This window comes from Aspergillus novofumigatus (genome assembly GCF_002847465.1).
Source record: "Aspergillus novofumigatus IBT 16806 chromosome Unknown P174scaffold_1, whole genome shotgun sequence".
NCBI lineage: Eukaryota > Fungi > Ascomycota > Eurotiomycetes > Eurotiales > Aspergillaceae > Aspergillus > Aspergillus novofumigatus.
Window position 1 is genome coordinate 3,350,730 of NW_020194274.1, and position 17,716 is coordinate 3,368,445.

Here is a 17,716-nt window from a genome sequence, read left to right on the forward strand (position 1 = left end):
GACTATCTACAGCTCTGCAAGTTCTAGCCTTCCAGCCTTTAGTGATGACTATCCACTCCGTACTGCGTGGATAAGATAGGGCTGATATGACCATGATCCCATCTCAAGCGATCCGCAATCCCATCAACGCAGAAACGAACATGGACCCTACATGTGATTGGGCAACATGCTAGAATATTCCTGGCTTCTGCTGTAGCACGCCGGGTCATCTTTCAGTTTTTTTCGCCCTGTTACATTGAACTAGCCATTTAGCATTGACAAACCAAACATGAGGTACCTCAAGTTCCTCAACCGCGAGGGTGGCTACAGCCCTAGCAGTTGACTAATGAACAAAGAATCAACCAAGCCCTGCCACGTCGCAGACCTTTTCCGGCATTTGCTCGTTTACATTATCTTTAATTCGATTATTAAATCAGGAGGCGGTAGCTATCTGGTGATACCTAAATGTAAACGTGGATGTGTGCGTTCCCCGTCGGAACAGTTGACATAATCGCCCCGAAATAACTAAATATGCCTCGGCAAACCGAGCGGACGGAATCAACTACACCATCACCTCTGGTAGCGATGAGTCAAAATGAAAAATCAACAGGCCAGAAACCGTTTGCAATGACGAAATAGACCATATACGATCCAGTTATCCACTCGGGATATGTAGACGCCCGAATGGGCCCTCCTTATGCCTGGTGGAGTTTTTTCCCTGTGCAGATTCTTGGCAGGATGGCATCATGCTATATGGTTTTTGTGCTGGGTTTTTATGAAGAATAGGGCTGGATATAGCATGCTAGAGGATTCTGTGATCGGTGGGTAGGGGGGTTTAAGAAGCTGGCTTGCGGCGCTGGGCTTCTTGTTTGTGTCCTGCGTTCTCGCTTCTATAGTTTGGCATCGAAATATACCATATCTAGTATTGACATCGGTTGAAGTCTCACAATCAGTATTCCAGACATTGTTGAACACCTGGCAAACGAGATGACAGACGAAAAGCATGTCGACTTCGATGGCCCGGATGATCCTCTTAATCCCCTCAACTGGCCCATGAGGAAAAGGTACGTCTAGTCCGTCTTTGATCTCTGGATATTGGATGACTGACCGCATGGATGGGCCATCAGGGTCTATATCTCGGCAATACTGGGTCTCAGCACAATGGTCGTCGCCTTTGCAAGCAGTATCTTCTCCGCCGCCATGCCCTCAGTGATGCAACTATATGGTATCAGCCGGGAGGTATGCACCCTCGGTATATCACTCTACGTCTTCGGATTCGCATTCGGTCCATTGTTCTTTGGTCCCTTCTCGGAGGTCAAGGGCAGATACATGCCTCTTGTAATCTCAATGTTCGGCTTCACGATATTCTCGTTTGCAACCGCCGTCTCCAAGGACCTCCCTTCCCTCTTCATCCTTCGATATTTCACTGGATTCTTTGGCTCTGGTCCGCTCACGCTCGCCGGAGCATCGTTCGCAGATATGTTCTCGCCGCAGCAGCGGGGGATTGCCATGGTCATGTTCTGCTTGATGGTGTTCATTGGTCCTCTCGCTGCCCCATTTGTGGGAGGCTTCACGGTAATGAACCCCTCGCTGGGCTGGCGCTGGACGGCCTATATTCCGGGCATTCTAGGAGGGGCCGTGCTCCTGCTTCTCGTCGTCTTCCTCGAGGAGACCTACCAGCCCGTGATCCTGGCGCAAAAAGCCGACAGATTGCGCCGCGAAACTGGCAACTGGTCACTCCACGCCAAACACGAGGAGCTGCGTCTTGATCCTAGGTCCATACTGACCGAGTACCTCGCCCTGCCACTGAAGATGCTCGTTCTCGACCCGATCGTCACGTGCATGTGCGTCTTCGCATCTTTCGTGTACGGTCTGCTTTATCTCTTCCTGACCGCATACCCCATTATCTTCCAGAAGATTCATGGTATGAACCCAGGTGTGGGTGGGTTGCCCTACCTGGGGGTTATTGTCGGTCAGCTCCTAGGCGCCGTCGGCATCGCAGCGACCCAGCCCTGGATTCTGCGCAAGCTGAAGCAAACCGGTGGCGTGATGATGCCAGAGTGGCGTCTTCCTGTGGCTATTCCAGGTGCAGTCGCATTCTCTGCGGGGCTCTTCTGGCTGGGATGGTCGGGATACAAGCAGAGCATCCACTGGATTGTGCCGACTCTGTCGGGCCTGCTGACGGGATTTGGATTGTTGACCATGTTTCTTCCCTCGCTTGCTTATCTGGTCGAGGCCCGTCCTCAGAAGTGAGTACTCCCAATATTGCCAAGTATGACGATGCATGGACTGACTGAGTATCATTAGAGCGGCATCAGCTGTTGCTGCACACACGTTCCTGCGGTCGGTCGCGGGAGGCGTCTTCCCACTATTTGCAACATATATGGTCAGTACCACTCACAAAACCTTGAGCTTTCTGATTGTGAAACTGACTGAGTTTGGTACAGTTTGATGGATTAGGTGTGGAATGGGCCTGCACACTGCTTGGATGTGTGGGAGCATTGATGATCCCTATCCCTCTGTTGCTTTATATTTATGGAGCACGAATTCGCAGCAAAAGCAGAATGGCTGCTTGATATGATGGACCTGGCGAAGATTCCACCAACAGAATAATTGTAATGATAATAGGACTATATTAATGACCCATACTCACATAGATAGAAAGCTAATGTTATGACCTCACTGCTGAATAACTTTGTTGATTCGACTATATTTATGACTTCGGGTTCACCTATGCCCAGACTCTCTTCAGGAGAGCAGCTGCACAGCGCAGCAATGCTTTTAGCTCTAGTCGTAGCAGGTCGCAAGCATATCTGGATTTCCGTTGTCCAGCGGCCAGTCGATAACAATGCGGGTCATCTGCTATCTCGTCATCGGATCGACAATCTAACGTCGACGCCGCTTGAAATTGGCCGTCTTTTTAGACCGTGAGCCATCCAGACCAGCAATTGCGTGCTCTCTGCAAATCTTCATCCTCATATTTAGTTTCAACGTACGCCAATCTCGCACAAGACCATGGATCGCTTTTCGATGTCTGTGTCACTTCGGACTCTCAAGGGCAATTTGGCTGTCTTTCTTGATCTAATACCGATCAGTTCTTCTCACCGCTACATTATCTCCAAAGAGCGTGACGTCGATCATTGCGGACCGTCGCGGTCAATGCATTACTGCTGATCGAGATTAAAGAGTTCGCCAATGGCACCTTCAGTTACCGGCCATCTACCCTATGGGCTAGAATTACCCGAAGAGGCTGTTGTGGACATTTCTTACGATGAGTGGTATTCATGGACGCTGCTCGAAGACCACCCACTTCGCGCTCCTCCAACTCGTTGTTGTCCGGGACTGTTCGAGATTGTCCACGACTGCTACGTGACGGCAAGGAAGAATTGGGGAGAGCGCTTGTTTAAAGGAGTTTGTTTGTTGTTGTTGATTACGTTCGTTCCCCGAGAGTATTGTCATAAACTTGGGCTGACCACGTTGTTTGAAACAGGGCTGTGATACAATTATCTATAATGCCTCTTGGGCCCATACATTTGCTACCTCATGCGCAGCTCACAGAACACGGACGGAGCTTTGGATTTAGTCATAGGCATGCAGAATGCGCTGCATATCATTTGCAAGCCGTCCGAGATGGGATGGGAGAATCTTCTGCAGTCAGGTGCATTGGAGTCAAGGTGGATATTTGGATGCAGAATGGCAGTCTTTCGGCGAACAACTCAATGACAGCAGTCAGCGCTTTGGAAGTGCTAAGCGGTGCATACTTCAAATCAATGCTAGAGGAGCTGGGCACTATGGATTCCCATTTGGATTCGCTTGTTCGCTCCGCTGAAGCGGGCCCTTTGGGGCTCTTCGACCAGGAAGCTGAGCGCTCCTCAGTCCTTCTCCTTGAGCTACGATCTCCTGTTGAAGCAGCGTGGCTGGATCTAACGTCACTGTTGGAAAAATTGAGGACAGAGAGGTACCTATCATACATGAACGGGACGCGACTACTTGTGAGACCTGTCACCGTCGTGATTTCAAGCAAAACTCTATCTTACCTGGATCGAACCAACCTGACCGAGTCAGACGTCATCTTCTTCGACACCTCGCTGGAGTCGTTGACTAGAGCGCATCGAACAGAAGGTGGTGAGGAAACCGATGGCGACAACCAAGCCGCAACTCATGGTACAAAAACCTTTCTGGCAAGAAACTCGACAGCAAGGACCGTCATGGCAACTGCCGATTTCCAAGCATCTGTCGGCCTCCCACGTCGGGGCCGATTCTCCAAAGAGCAGGTTGAGCTCATTCGGGCCCAAGTGCGTGCTGCCCATCAGCATGGACTGCTGGCCCGGTATACTGGCATCAAGTGCCATCCGCAACGAATACGCAGGTTGATCTTGCGAGTACTAGCTCAGGAAGGGGTCGATTTGATTGAGAATGACCAGAATGATTGCGAGCGACCGTGGAGAGAGTCGTCCTTGGAGGACGGTGAAGGTAGCAGTAGAGTACCTGGATTACCAGATTAAAATTTCCATGTAGGAGTGATTGTCTGCACAGTCCAAAAGCATATTGTCATGCAGAAACTCAATTCACCCCCAGTGAAGAATCGCGCCTTAAGAACCTGAGGCAGATGAGTATGTAACTCCTTGCTTCTTTCGAACGTATAACGCAAAAGGCTCAGTGTAACACCAACCTCTCAAAAAGGAAATGTGTGCAGGCTTCTCTTCTAAGTTAATTAGTAGCTATATATTTCCCCTTTTTGGCAATCATGCAAGGGCCCTTGATCGGAATTTACAGTTCTGTCTACGAAACCATATCAGACAGCGCAGGATCTTCTACTGGATGCTGAAGCAGGCCAACTCCGCATCGAGAGTTCAGAGCTGGGATACAAGAACCTTACTTGAAAAATCAACGCATCGCCGAGAGGAGGATGTCGATAAGTAGGCATGCATGCATGTGCGGTGTGTATGTATAGCATCCTTGGCGCAGATGATGATCCTAGGTGCAGTACAGCGTTGTATTCCTTTAACTTAGGGAACAAAGGGATAGAGATTTAGAGTCCGGAGGACCCGAGTAGATGCTCTTTTTGACTTTCCTTTCTCCAACGACTCAGACGTATCAGTAGACAGAACACCAGAAATGATTTCAGCGAGAACTGGATTTTAATGTAAAGGTGAGTAGGATGTGGTGTATACAAACTGTCAACATGACACGTCGATGGGCTGCTGCTGCATGCCATGCCAAGTATGTTGGAGTCTGCGCCCAACGAGGAAAACATTGTACAGTATTCAACTGCACCTACCTTGATGAGGCGAAAACTTATGTCAATGTGGCCATAGGAATGGCATATCGGGATTTTGGGCTGTAGAAGATTGATCTGGTAGATCACCAGCGTAGTATAGTCACCACCGGATACTACAGGATGTTTACCTCTGTATATTATTGTAGGATATGTAGGAGACATTCATTCATCTTCATTTACTATGTAAGTACGGAGTAGTACTCCACTTTTCCCCGCTGCCATGACGGCCCCATCTTATTGATTCAGATTCGTCCGCTCTTTTTGGTAGACACTTACATTTTAGTATTTATTGTGCAGATTCAATAATCCCTTATCCAGACTAGCAGTTCCGCCGCATCCCGTGTGATTGGCTCTCGCTCCATGTCTCTGGCTCCATCTTCCCTGTAATCCTTGGGTCCTGTCGCATGCCTGTTGTTTTTCTTTTTCCCTTCCTCAAGTTTATCGCTCACCGTTTTCTGGGCTTTTTCTTCTTCTGCCATCACCACAACCACAACAACATCAATATCAGCAGTCAATCTGCCTACATACCTGCTTCTGGTTATATTCTTATGGGCCATGATCTTTTGATATCTTGAATATCCCCACCGCATATTCCCCTTAACACACAGCTCTGTTAAGTTTCTGTCCAAATTCTCTGAGGAGACAGCAGCGCCTCTCTGGCTTGCATCAGCTTCCACCGCCATTTCTCAGTTTTCACCACCAAATACCTAAGGAATCCGTCCACACGCGACCTAGTTTTGAATGCACTAAACCCTCATCCTGCCGTTCCTCAGATAAATCGACCTGAGATCATCATCACTCGCCCATGATGATGGATCTTCAGAAGCGCCCTCCTCAATATCCGTCGCTCTTTGGCGCCTCACACGACCCTCGTGCCGCTCCGCAGCCGCCTCCAGCCTACGGCGTGCCTCCACCTCAACAGGTCTACTACGATTCGCTGAAGCAGCACGGAATACCATCAAGCCAACCTGCAAACACAATGGCCTACCCCTACTCCACACCCATGTCTTCTGCTCCGCCGACTCCTGCCTCATCAACACCATATAACATGTCGGCTGCGCTACGGGTAGACAATCACAGCTATCAAGTGCCGCAGATGGACTATGAACCACCCAAAAGAAATGAGCATGGGCAGAAGGATCACAATAAGCGTCGCCGTCGAAGCCACAGCCGCAACAATAGCCATGATCAGCTGATATATCGCGAAGGTAGGCATACTATTTCCTTTGCTTCTGACTCTGCTATTTACTTTGTTTTTTCTTCTTCTCTTTTTCTTTTTACCCCTTATGGTTCCGTGATTTTCCCCAGTTTATCCCCAAGTTGTTCTGCAGTGGAGCGCTGGACGCCATGCGCAGGGCATTCAAGGCGTGAACGTCGCGTCGCGTAAAATGTCCAGGTTGGACCTGAGGCATAACGACCACTAGTCAGCATTGAATGACTGGCGATTGTACAAGCTCCTGACACTATGGACAACGATTTGTACCAGACTACCTACCGGTACGGTGCGACCTTGTACCTACCTACCTGTCAGGCAGTACTACATCGTCAGCCAATCAGAAGTCCTGCATCCGTCGCGTCTGTGGCGCGGCTGGCGCCTGATCGACTACAGCTCGGCACGGGAGCGCTAGTCCTTGTATGGAATAGCCTCCTTGTTCAGGACCCCCTTGCCTGACCTGGATTAGCGCTAGTCGAGCTACCGTCCAGGCCCAGAGTCACGGGTTCATCCGCCCCAGTGCCTTTTGTGATTATGGAACTTCCATCATTGTCCCATCGGCTATCCCCAGTCCCCCAATACTCCCTTTCTTCTCAAACCCCTAGATCGGGCGTCATCATATCCCTGATTTGATTTCATTATCTATTCATTACGTGCATCTTACTTTATTTTCGTTGTCTACCTTTTCCTCTGCGTGCGACATGAATCCTCCCCGGTCGCACGATCAGGGTCGTCGGAGGTCTTTGGGCAGCAGCAGCAGTCCCGGGTTTTCTGGTGCGTCCGCCGTTGAGGCTCTTGTGCAAGACAGCCTGCGATGGATCAAGTCTCATCATTGCTTTTTATTTTTTATCGTTTACATGCATACCTTTTCAGTCTTTCGCTCATCACACCATGTGTTTATATCCCTTATGATTACGCGCTTTGCTAACAAAGAGTGATTGCGCCTGAACAGGTCCGCAAGACCAGTCGTCCGCGTCTAGTGCCTTAGGAACCCGCCGAATGCCACCCCCTTCTCCACCACAACACTATGCATCACGGGGCCAGTCAGGAAATTCATCGCTGCCTGCTGCTTTCATGTCTCGTGAGCCTCCCAACAACCTGGCTCATCATCGTCCTGGGAGCAGCATGTCGATATCTTCCATGCTTGGCTCGGACGCTGACCGACCGGCCCGGGATGTAGGCTCGGCTTCAATCTACTCTCGTGCTCCTGTATCCTCCGGCCCATATGGCAGTGCACCTCCACCGTCCGCCCCAAGCGCAATGTCACCACCTACTGCTCCAGCCAGGCCCTCAACGCTCGATTACCCAATGTTCCGTCGGTCAAAGACGCCCGAAAAATCTTTCTCCAAGAACCAACCCGGCCGTCCTTACAGAGCAGGCGCTGGTAGTGTATCGCAAGGTCCGCCAGGCCCCGAACAAGCCAGGTTTGCGGGCCTATCGCGCGGCCAACCTCCGACACAGTTTCCAGACAAGCCTAGCTCTTCCCACGCGTCGCCTCAATTGCAGTCTGCATCCACAGAGCCGTCCTACCATGAATCGCGCCGCTTGAGCTTCAACGGACCGGTCCCTCGTCCAAACAGCCAGCCGCAACATCTTGAGCGCTCGACGCGATCGGCAGGTTATAGTCCTCTGTCGCGACCAGCGCCCGCGCCGGGAGCTGGAGACCATTCGCTAGGTTCTGGACATCAGCGCGCAACGTCTTACGTGGGATCCGAATCGCAGCACAGCCGGTATGGGAACTTGTATGCTGATCGGCTCGCGGAGGAGCAAGCGCATCGCGACAGGGAGCGGGCAGCGGCTCATGAAGCTGAATCGAAAGCCTCTCATGCTCAGTCTCGATATGGTCCTCATTACGGCGATCGCGACGCCGCGGGAACTCGCCATTCTGGTGCATCTGCCTGGGATCTCAGTCGCTCCCTACCACCCTCGCCGGAAACCAAGCGCTTCCCAGCTCCAGAGCAAGGCTCCGCATTCGGCTTCGGCGCCATTCAGAGCTATACCAAGTCTCTCGGATTACAGCCAGGGGGATCGCGGCAGCCATCTTTGTCCATGCAACCCCGTCAGAACCAGCCGGCCCCATCGAATGAACAGCAATCCTACCTAAACAAGCTCCAGACGGAACCACGACTGTTCGGCTCGGCACCGTCAGGAGGACCGTCGTCTCTGGCCCACTCTGCCTCTTCCGACGATCAGCGCCGAAAGGGGAGTGACGAGCTGCTACATCATCGAAATCTGCTCGGCGTCGGCCTTGACGCTAAACGCGGAGGACGTGCGTCGCCTTTACCTCAAGCTGTCCAAGGAGCGCAGGCTCAGATCCTTGGCCCGGCCGGCGAAGCTGGCATCAAGAGTGAATTAGGCCGCGTTTTCTCGGGTATTGGAAGTGGTGTTGGTGGCGTCACAGCCGCTACTGCAGGTAGTGGGCCCTCCACACCGATGACCGTCAGTCCCTTCAAGCGCGATAGCGTTGCCGGTCGTTCAACCAACAGCGAGGCGACACTGGATGATTCTAAGACCAACCGGCCTGCATCCACTACGGGCAAGCGTTCTCGAAAATCACGAGATGAGGACAGCAAGGCAGATAGTGAGCCTGGTACAGATCGACTCGGTGGGTCTGCAATCAGCAGGCGCGGTCGTCATGTTCATCACCACCATCATCAGTAAGTGATAATTCCTTCTCGTCTCATGGTTATATCTCTACCTGTTCATATAATCTAACATTCCCAAGCCATCATCACCACCGCCTCAAGCCTGAAGAAGATAATGTTGCCGCTTCGAGTGCGTCCCATCGGCCTGTGTCCTCGATGAATTTCTTCCACCGCACATCCACACCAGCGGAAGCCACAGCGTCCGGAATGCCGATGGGGCATCACCATCACCACCACCATCACCATCACCACCATGCCTCTCGTCCGACAGCCTCAACGGCGAACTCCGCAGCTATGTCACCGATGCGTGAACCTCGCACTGTGGTTACGGTTGAACCTGTTGTCTCCAGTGTAGCCCATCTTCGGCGGCATCATCTTGGGTCCACCCTGTATACTCCACGTATTGATATTCCTTCAGCGAAAGCTACCTTGGAGAGCGCCAAATTCGGCTACTCCACCACTCCGCTCCCGATTCCCCGATTCGAAGGCAAGGAAAACTGCACGTTTACCGTACGTGTACCTCGATTTCGTATCGACGCGGGCCGCCGCGAGGAAATATGCGCGCGGCGAGCCCTCTGGGGTACTGGAATCTATACGGATGATACGGACCCGGTGGCGGCAGCCATACATTCTGGATTCTTCCGCGGTGCTTGGGGTGAGGAGATTGACGTGGATATGCTTGACCTCGAGATTCGTGACGCATATCAGCACGCGCCCAAGACGGCGGAGGATATGGGCCTGACAGGAGACCGACCACGGATTCCGCCCATCCCTCCAACAGACAAGGATCTCCATATCACACTCCTGATTCTGCCGAAGCTGGAACGATATGAATCCAGCGTCCTCTTCGGACTGAAGTCTCGTTCCTGGGATGGCAACCACGACGGCATGAGCTTTAAAGTGCTCCGCGTGGAGTGGGTTGATGAGGGTGTTGGTCGCGGCGAGGAACGCGGCGGCGAGGCTCGACGAAAGCGATTGCGCAATCTGATGCAGTCGGGACGCATTTGCACTGGGCCAGGAGTGATCAAGCTGGACCAGCTTCGTAGCGGCATTCAAGTGCCGCGGCGCCAAAATAGGGCAATGGATAAGCCAGAAGCGTCTGCGCCGGTTCAGACGGTCTCTTGAGGGTCTTCCATGAGATCGGATATCTTCTACTGTATTTCCTAGATATTGTTTGGGATGGATCTTTTGGGGAGCTACTATGTGTTGATTGATCTTGGGCGTATACTTTCTTTTCTCTTTTAGTGTCTTCGTCTACAGCGAGGCGCGGAGTTGGGTTTCTTGACGTTACTCTCTATTTCTAGTTGCAATTGGTGAACTGCAATTCACATAGTCATCGCCAGATTCAGAGAACTCGGTACATTAAACCTGATCGAGTGTGCCACATGTCTAATTCATCCTCTTTATATTCAGCCATTTCGATTGGCCACAGGTAGAGGCATATGACAGCCGGATCAGCGGGACGGATGAAGGGAAGTTAATGGTGAACAGCGCCTGCAAGGAGAGAAAAGAGGCAAGTCTGACATTGAACGTTTCTGGTACAGTCTACAGTTGACTTGGAAGATGATGTTGGAGTGACACGCATCATTGAATGCTGTTCATCTCTGATAGTGTACCGCAAGGTAAAGCTGGTACTGTATTTAGGGTCATGATACGTACCGTATAGGTCGGCAGCTCCCCCCGCATTCTTCCACCTTGGATCGAATATCGGGCGGCACGGCCGTAGCAGTGCTCCGATAGAGCATTCTGATCATTCCCAAATAGAGAGGTACTTCACCGGCATAAGGCCACAGATATAGCTTAGGGATCATCTGCACCTGGGCACTTCGGTCTCCGTCATTCCGATTCGTGCATCATCCGCTTGCCAAACGGCCATCTTCCACCGCAACGGGCCGAGGCTCATGAGAGTCTGGGGACTGTGGGAGAAACTGTTCGTTACCTGACGTATTTTGTATGCTAGAGATACCCCGGAAATACCGGAGCTGACCAACTACGCAGGTCTCCGTGCTCCGTTCTCCGATGAAGACCTTAGGATACTAAGTAGCTGGTTAGGCATCTAAGATACATAAGTAGGTAACCCCTTGAATGGAATGTATATACGGCAGACTCCATGGGTCACACGCGCCTTTATCTGCTGCGGTTTGGCCTTATGATGATATGCACTTGTTTTAGTAACGGATGATACCGTCCAAGGTAAAATACATGTAATCCACACCAAACCAAGTACCCATAGGTACCTTAGTTACCCACCGGTCGGCTGAGACGAGATTCCCTCCAGCCGAGGCAACTTTCGAGTGTGTCTCTGTTGGCTTCTCCTGTCTTAAACTTCTAACTCCTTCCTCGCTTTTTCGTTTAATTCCATATTCTCTCTTTTCTACTCCTCAAAATATACCCTCTCCCTCGATCTTCCTCTTTCTCTTTTCCCATCTGTATCACTCACAGTCAGAGGGATGTTCACGGCTTCTGCTCGAAGCCGTCTCTCCACCACTCTCACACGGCCTCGTCTCGCTCCTACAAACTCTCTCCTTGCGCGCTCTGCTGCAGTAAGATTCACGAATTCCGGGGAAAGCAAGCGTGGAGATGCTAATTGAGTGTTTAGCAGGTTCCCATCATGGCTCGTCGCAAGGCTTCCACAGTCCCCGAGGGTGAGTAATCACATGCGCACCTTTTGCTACCTTGACTGGGCGGGACTGACTTGTCGCAGGATACGTAGAAGATCTCTCCAAGGGCAAGATGCTCCGATTTGAAGAATCACTCCCCCGCTTGCCGGTCCCCTCGTTAGAAGATACCGGCCGCCGTTACCTGAAATCCGTCCACGCCGTGGTTTCCGAGGCCGAGTACGAGCGTACCAAGAAGGCCGTTGAGGCCTTTATCCGTCCCGGTGGTGAGGGTCAGCCTCTGCAGGAAAGACTGCTGGCTCGCGCCGCCGATCCGAAGACCAAGAACTGGCTCACGGAATGGTGGAACCACGCCGCCTACCTGGGCTACCGGGACCCCGTCATTCCCTACGTCTCCTACTTCTACTCATACAAGGACGACCGTATGCGGCGGAACCCCGTCAAGCGTGCGGCGTCCATCACGACCGCTGCTCTTGAGTTCAAGCGCCAGGTAGATGATGGCTCCCTGGAGCCCGAGTACATGCGCAAACTGCCCATGGCCATGAGCTCGTACGAATACATGTTCAACTGCTGCCGTATCCCCGCCGAGGGCGCCGACTACCCCAGAAGTACCCCGCCAAGGAGAACGAGCACATTGTGGTTGTGCGCAAGAACCAGTTCTTCAAAGTGCCCCTTGTTGTCAACGGGGAGCGCCTCAACGTCTCCGAGCTGGAGAAGCAGTTTAAGCGCATCTACCAGATCGCGCAGCGTGCTCCCCCGTCGGCGTTCTGACTGTCGCCAACCGTGACCTGTGGGCCGATGCTCGGAAGAAGCTGTTGGCAGCCAACCCCGCCAACGAGCAGGCTCTGCGCGACATCGAGTCCAGCGGCTTCGTCGTCTGCCTCGACGATGCCACCCCTGTGACGCTGGAGGAGCGGGCTCACCAGTACTGGCACGGAGATGGCACCAACCGCTGGTTCGACAAGCCCCTGCAGTTCATCGTCAACGACAACGGCACCGCCGGTTTCATGGGTGAGCACAGCATGATGGACGGCAGCCCCACCCACCGCATGAACGATCACCTCAACAACCTCATCTTCAACAACAAGATCGACCTCTCCGAGAAGCCCGTGCGCTCCAACCTGCCCGACCCCCGCCCCATCGAGTTCCACCTGAACTCGGAGGTTCTCGAGGCCATCGACGCGGCCTCCAAGGAGCACCGCCAGCAGATGTCTGCTCACGAGCTCAAGGTGCAGTCCTACCAGGGATACGGCAAGGGTCTCATCAAGAAGTTCAAGTGCAGCCCCGACGCCTATGTGCAGATGATCATCCAGCTGGCGTACTTCAAGATGTACGGCAAGAACCGCCCCACATACGAGTCGGCCTCGACCCGCAAGTTCCAGGAGGGTCGTACCGAGACCATCCGTAGCGTCTCTGACGAGAGCGTTGCCTTTTGCAAGGCCCAGGCCGACCCCTCCGTCCCCCGCGAGGAGGTCGTGCGCCTCTTCCGCGCAGCCCTTGCGGCTCACTCTAAGTATACCGCCCTCGCCAGCGATGGTCAGGGTGTTGACCGTCACCTGTTCGGACTGAAGAAGCTCCTGCGCGAGGGCGAGAAGCTCCCTGCTCTGTACGAAGACCCCGCCTACGCCTACAGCGGCTCCTGGTACCTGTCGACCAGCCAGCTGAGCTCGGAGTTCTTCAACGGCTACGGATGGAGCCAGGTCATCGACGATGGATTCGGAATTGCTTATATGATCAACGAGAACAGGTATGTCTTTGTCACCCTTTTCGTCTATGCTTCCTCTCAATTGCTAACGACGGCTACAGCCTCAACTTCAACATTGTCTGCAAGCGCCTTGGAGCCGAGCGAATGAGCTACTACCTCAACGAGGCGGCGACGGACTTGAGGGACCTGCTGATGCCTGACCTGCTGGCCGAGAGCGAGAAGGCCAAGCTGTAAATTATTTTATATCCTTGTACAGTCTTAGATTATACCTATAAATGGCATGACTTTTTTTTTTTTCCTGAATTATAACTCCAGTAATCCGCAATGTAGTTGTGGAAACAACGATCTTGGAAATCAGGCAGGCAACTAGCTGCCCATCGAGGGATCCAATGTTGAATAAAGTGAATGCGCCGCAGTAATGATGCCCTAAGCAGCGAGCCGACCTCGATAACCGAGCCAAACGCGAAGACTGCCCCCGACTCTAGGGTGGTTCTTATCTTACCCTCACGATTGTCGCAGTCTAGCCAGGGGCAACACACGGTCAAGAAACCTCGCCACCGCACGCTTGAGCTCCAGGTGCTGTGACGGGGGAGGGTGGACGACGAAACTAGCACACTCATCTTCACTTCACTTCCCCGGCTCCGACGGCGCTCTACAGCTAACGCTCTACAGCGGTCTAGATTGCTTTATCTTTATCTTTATCCTTATCTACTCGCGTCTGCGTCTGCATGCGGATTTGAGCGCAACGATCGCACCGCATCATGCTTTAAAGACTTGATATCGGCAAGGGCGACGAAACAAGCAGTGGGTTCGAGGCCGAGACCATGGTTCAGCGAGTTGGGTGTTCGCGACTGATCAGGTTGCGGTGCGATGCAGTCTTTCCAGCATCCGGCTGAGGTTGACTGATCACGCTGGGGAGATGGGGAGTTGGAATGGAGTGAGCGAGAGCGCGTGGGTAGTGTATCCGGGGCATATGGATCTGTGTCGCCGGGTCTAGGTCTAGAAGCCCGAGGGTATAGTCAAGACCAAGGCTGCGGAGGGATGCACTCGGCAAGGAGAGGGGGATTCGCGTTTCCGAGGTCTTGGATGTCTTGGCTAGGGCGTATGTTTGACATGGGTTATTAGGACAATGGCGGCTGTGCCAGTTTAGTGATTGGATGAAGAGTATTCTGCCAAAGAGGTGGTGAGGTTGGTCTGTCGAGGAAATGGAGGACAGAACGCGTAGTGCCAAGCTGAATCCACAATATGAGATTCTGACTTTTATTACAACTGAGCTCGATGATGCCTACAGTAGCCGGCCGACGATTACCGCGCATGCCCTCTGCATGCAATAAGAAGAAATTATGCATGCAGAGTCCGCCAAGGAGGCTCTAGAACGATCGAAGACCTGCCTGGTGGACAGACACTGCTGCCTGGCAATTATAAATCCCCAGTAAATGATACGAACCGCCAATAGACGTATGGGTAGGCCGAACAGAAGTGCGTGAAATTCGTGGTGCTTTGAGCCCTTTATTGAGTGGTGACAGCAAATACATCCAATGGATACACAGATAATCATAGTTCAGGGTATCAATGCACGTCAGCGGGAAAGGAACAGAAATACGGAGTACCTCACACGAACTTTGCAGTTCGCCGATACTAACGAAAAAAAATTTCGGATCATAAGACACGCCGAGAAAGTGTAAGCTGGAATTCAAAGAAGTGGGCGGACAGCCGACAGCACATCCATGCCTTGAGTTTCCCAATCAAGGCTTGTTCGTGGGCTCCGTAGTCGACCCCACATCGGCAGATGCATGATGATCGGCGGTTTCGGTCCCCTGTGTGGCAGGTGGCGCACTCTGCTCCGGTTGGGCACCAGACGTGGTCAACTCACTAATATGCCGTTCTTTTGCTTTGTTAGCGTTTGGTTTGGATCTTCAGCTCCGAGCATACATAGGAGATGTACAGATGCCGAGACTTGGCAGAGATGACAGACGGAGGAAAAAGAGCAGACGAACCTAATTCGCGTATACGCTGCCGAAGCATCTGGTTTTCGCGATTGAGCATGGATGCTTCGGCTTGGTAGAAAGCCACCTCATCCCTGCTACCACGTCGGGACCAGGTTTCACTGGTGCCTGCTACCAGGTCCAACCCTTCGGGCCCACGGGACGAGTCGACCGACGTTCCATGCAGAGAAGCAGAAGGTAGCGGCCGAAGACTAGGAGAGGCAGTCTGGCTGGAAGGGCGCGACGCCCGGTGGCTGGATAGGGATGAAGGAAACTGAGTGGATGTCCGACCGCTACCAGCTGCAGGGAGTGGTGGTATTATGGGGACACCGACAGACCGTTCGGACGGTGGTGTGGAATCTTCAACAGCGGTGCCTGATTGTTGCTGCTGCTGCTGGAGTTGTTGTAGTTGGGCTTGTTGACTCCGAATCATCTGCAACAGTCGGTTCTATTGCCCAATCAGCATACATAGCCAATTTGCGTTTTTGAGGATAGCGCATAGATAATCATACCACTTGCGCTTCTTGTTCTTGCTCCAATTCCTGGTGGAGCTCCCCTAGAGACGGAGCACGCTGGTGGTGCGGGTCGCCTGTAGCAAATATCGGGCTGCCTCCGATCGTGGGACTTGCCGTGCGAAGTGCATGGCTCAGGGAGGAACGGTGCTCGGCTGAGGGAATTTCGGACTCGCCCAGGTTTGAGTTGGTACCTGTGGGAGGTCGGCGGTGCTCTGAAATTGACAACCTTGTACGAGGCGAAGCGCGTGAGGACCGACGGGACAGGTCCGTGGCATTAGTATTGTTATTCATGGCGGTAGATGACGCTGCAGGGGAGACCGCTGACACAGACTCGGAAGAGGCGGGGACTGTCCGTGGTGGACGCGGGGATGAGGGGGAACGGGATGGTGGAAGGGAATTGAGATCAGGAGGCATTCCTTGGCCTGAAGAGTTGGTAGGCTGAGCCTGGGAAGAAAGAAGAGTGATGTGATACGATGACGATGACGATGAGGATGATGTTAATGATGATGATTGCAATCACTGTTCACTTGAACTCAGCTCTGGATATGGGTTCTGGTTATGATGATGCCGCAACCAGAGCAGCATCTGTTAGTCAGTCACGCTATTCTGAATTCAGCATGCTGCGCCACAGTTTGACCATTTCTGGCTTCATTTTAGGGCATATAGCTAGGGCTGACTATCAGCCACATCATGGTCCATATCATATCAACCCGCTCGTTGCGAAGCATCAGCACACAATATCAGAGCCTCAGAATTGATAAGCTCGAGATCTTCAGAGATAAGGTGAGTAAGATCAGTTCAACAGAGTGCCAGATGACCAAATCTCTATGAAAACAGATCAACGGTGCTTATCGCCTACAGAGATTCAGCCAGACCACTTGGGCCTACAAGCTGGATTCGTTGAGACAGAATGCCTAGAATGCAATGCACTGTGGTTTGATCTAGTGACTTCGGTGGAATAGGCTGTTTACTCGAGAGACCAGGACCGATAAGGGAATTTACGCGTATATGCTGATCTCCTATTTCTGTAGACAAGGTCCGAGAACATGGTCATTTCTACATAGGATAATTCGTGGGTCACCAGAGTATCTGAGACTGGTATATGCGAGTCGGAAGTGCTGCCGTGGAATGCAATGCCAAAGTCCAGCCGGGACCTCTCATGAGGATGGAGAAAGCGACTCGACAAGTCGGTTCTGGTTTGCCGGAACGATGATCTCAACATGATACTGTTGCACTCTCAAAAGCTTGGCTGGGTTCTTCAGGTGTCAACGGTCAATGAAGACATGATCGTATCTAGTCCAAGCCACGAACCTCTCCCATGCGCGAACTACTACTTCGAGTCAGAAGATCAGGGACACCACTTAGACTCTTAGAGGGCCGGAATGTTACAGCTGATCTACTTGAAAGTTCCGATGGAGTTTATCTCAATTCGAGAGAGCAACGCCACATGACTAGGATCAGACAGCGATGAGCTTCGAGAAGCCTAATGCGGCGTCTTCGTGATGGCGATAGTCAAAAGCTATACTCTGAGTATAAATCTAGATGTCAGCTACAATGCGACCGTAGATCATAGGATCATCAACTAGTTCACTCCCACATGACAGGAAGTTTGACAGAAAAAGAGGAAAGGGGATTGTCAGCTGACTACTGATTAAGATGACTTTGATGCATGAATTCACAATTCCGGGAAACTGAGACATTATTGTCTACCCCATGGGCAACCACCTGGAGGAAAAGCGGAGGGGAAAGGGAACTGAGACCTGATACCTGAGGCA

At 52.2% G+C, this 17,716-nt stretch overlaps 6 protein-coding genes across 6 annotated transcripts; 4 read left to right on the forward strand and 2 right to left on the reverse strand.

The window, feature by feature from the left end:
* Window positions 1-966: 966 nt before the first annotated feature.
* Window positions 967-2,555, forward strand: P174DRAFT_427280 (MFS transporter; the record flags this gene model as incomplete). Its single annotated transcript, XM_024825420.1, has 4 exons — window positions 967-1,043; window positions 1,107-2,228; window positions 2,287-2,365; window positions 2,427-2,555. The coding sequence occupies 4 exons, from the start codon at window positions 967-969 to the stop codon at window positions 2,553-2,555; spliced, it is 1,407 nt and encodes a 468-aa protein (XP_024687641.1).
* Window positions 2,556-3,374: 819 nt separating this feature from the next.
* P174DRAFT_382803 (uncharacterized protein) lies at window positions 3,375-4,484 on the forward strand (the record flags this gene model as incomplete). Its single annotated transcript, XM_024823132.1, has 2 exons — window positions 3,375-3,413; window positions 3,470-4,484. Exon 2 carries the CDS (start codon window positions 3,492-3,494, stop codon window positions 4,482-4,484), a length of 993 nt encoding a protein of 330 aa, XP_024687642.1. The 5' UTR covers window positions 3,375-3,413; window positions 3,470-3,491.
* Window positions 4,485-5,664: 1,180 nt separating this feature from the next.
* Window positions 5,665-10,476, forward strand: P174DRAFT_437492 (uncharacterized protein). Its single transcript, XM_024826315.1, has 3 exons — window positions 5,665-6,468; window positions 7,426-9,130; window positions 9,199-10,476. The coding sequence occupies exons 1-3, from the start codon at window positions 6,072-6,074 to the stop codon at window positions 10,241-10,243; spliced, it is 3,147 nt and encodes a 1,048-aa protein (XP_024687643.1). The 5' UTR covers window positions 5,665-6,071; the 3' UTR covers window positions 10,244-10,476.
* Window positions 10,477-11,568: 1,092 nt separating this feature from the next.
* On the forward strand, window positions 11,569-13,675 carry P174DRAFT_456621 (carnitine O-acetyltransferase CAT2; the record flags this gene model as incomplete). Its single annotated transcript, XM_024829451.1, has 5 exons — window positions 11,569-11,661; window positions 11,718-11,763; window positions 11,823-12,344; window positions 12,484-13,483; window positions 13,543-13,675. The coding sequence occupies 5 exons, from the start codon at window positions 11,569-11,571 to the stop codon at window positions 13,673-13,675; spliced, it is 1,794 nt and encodes a 597-aa protein (XP_024687644.1).
* Window positions 13,676-14,165: 490 nt separating this feature from the next.
* On the reverse strand, window positions 14,166-15,092 carry P174DRAFT_36946 (uncharacterized protein). The gene is made up of 2 exons (XM_024822285.1): window positions 14,731-15,092; window positions 14,166-14,673 (listed from the first exon to the last, which is right to left on the reverse strand). The coding sequence occupies exons 1-2, from the start codon at window positions 14,997-14,999 to the stop codon at window positions 14,271-14,273; spliced, it is 672 nt and encodes a 223-aa protein (XP_024687645.1). The 5' UTR covers window positions 15,000-15,092; the 3' UTR covers window positions 14,166-14,270.
* A 76-nt stretch (window positions 15,093-15,168) lies between these two features.
* On the reverse strand, window positions 15,169-16,631 carry P174DRAFT_37035 (uncharacterized protein). The gene is made up of 2 exons (XM_024822329.1): window positions 15,939-16,631; window positions 15,169-15,874 (listed from the first exon to the last, which is right to left on the reverse strand). The coding sequence occupies exons 1-2, from the start codon at window positions 16,353-16,355 to the stop codon at window positions 15,338-15,340; spliced, it is 954 nt and encodes a 317-aa protein (XP_024687646.1). The 5' UTR covers window positions 16,356-16,631; the 3' UTR covers window positions 15,169-15,337.
* Window positions 16,632-17,716: the final 1,085 nt, after the last annotated feature.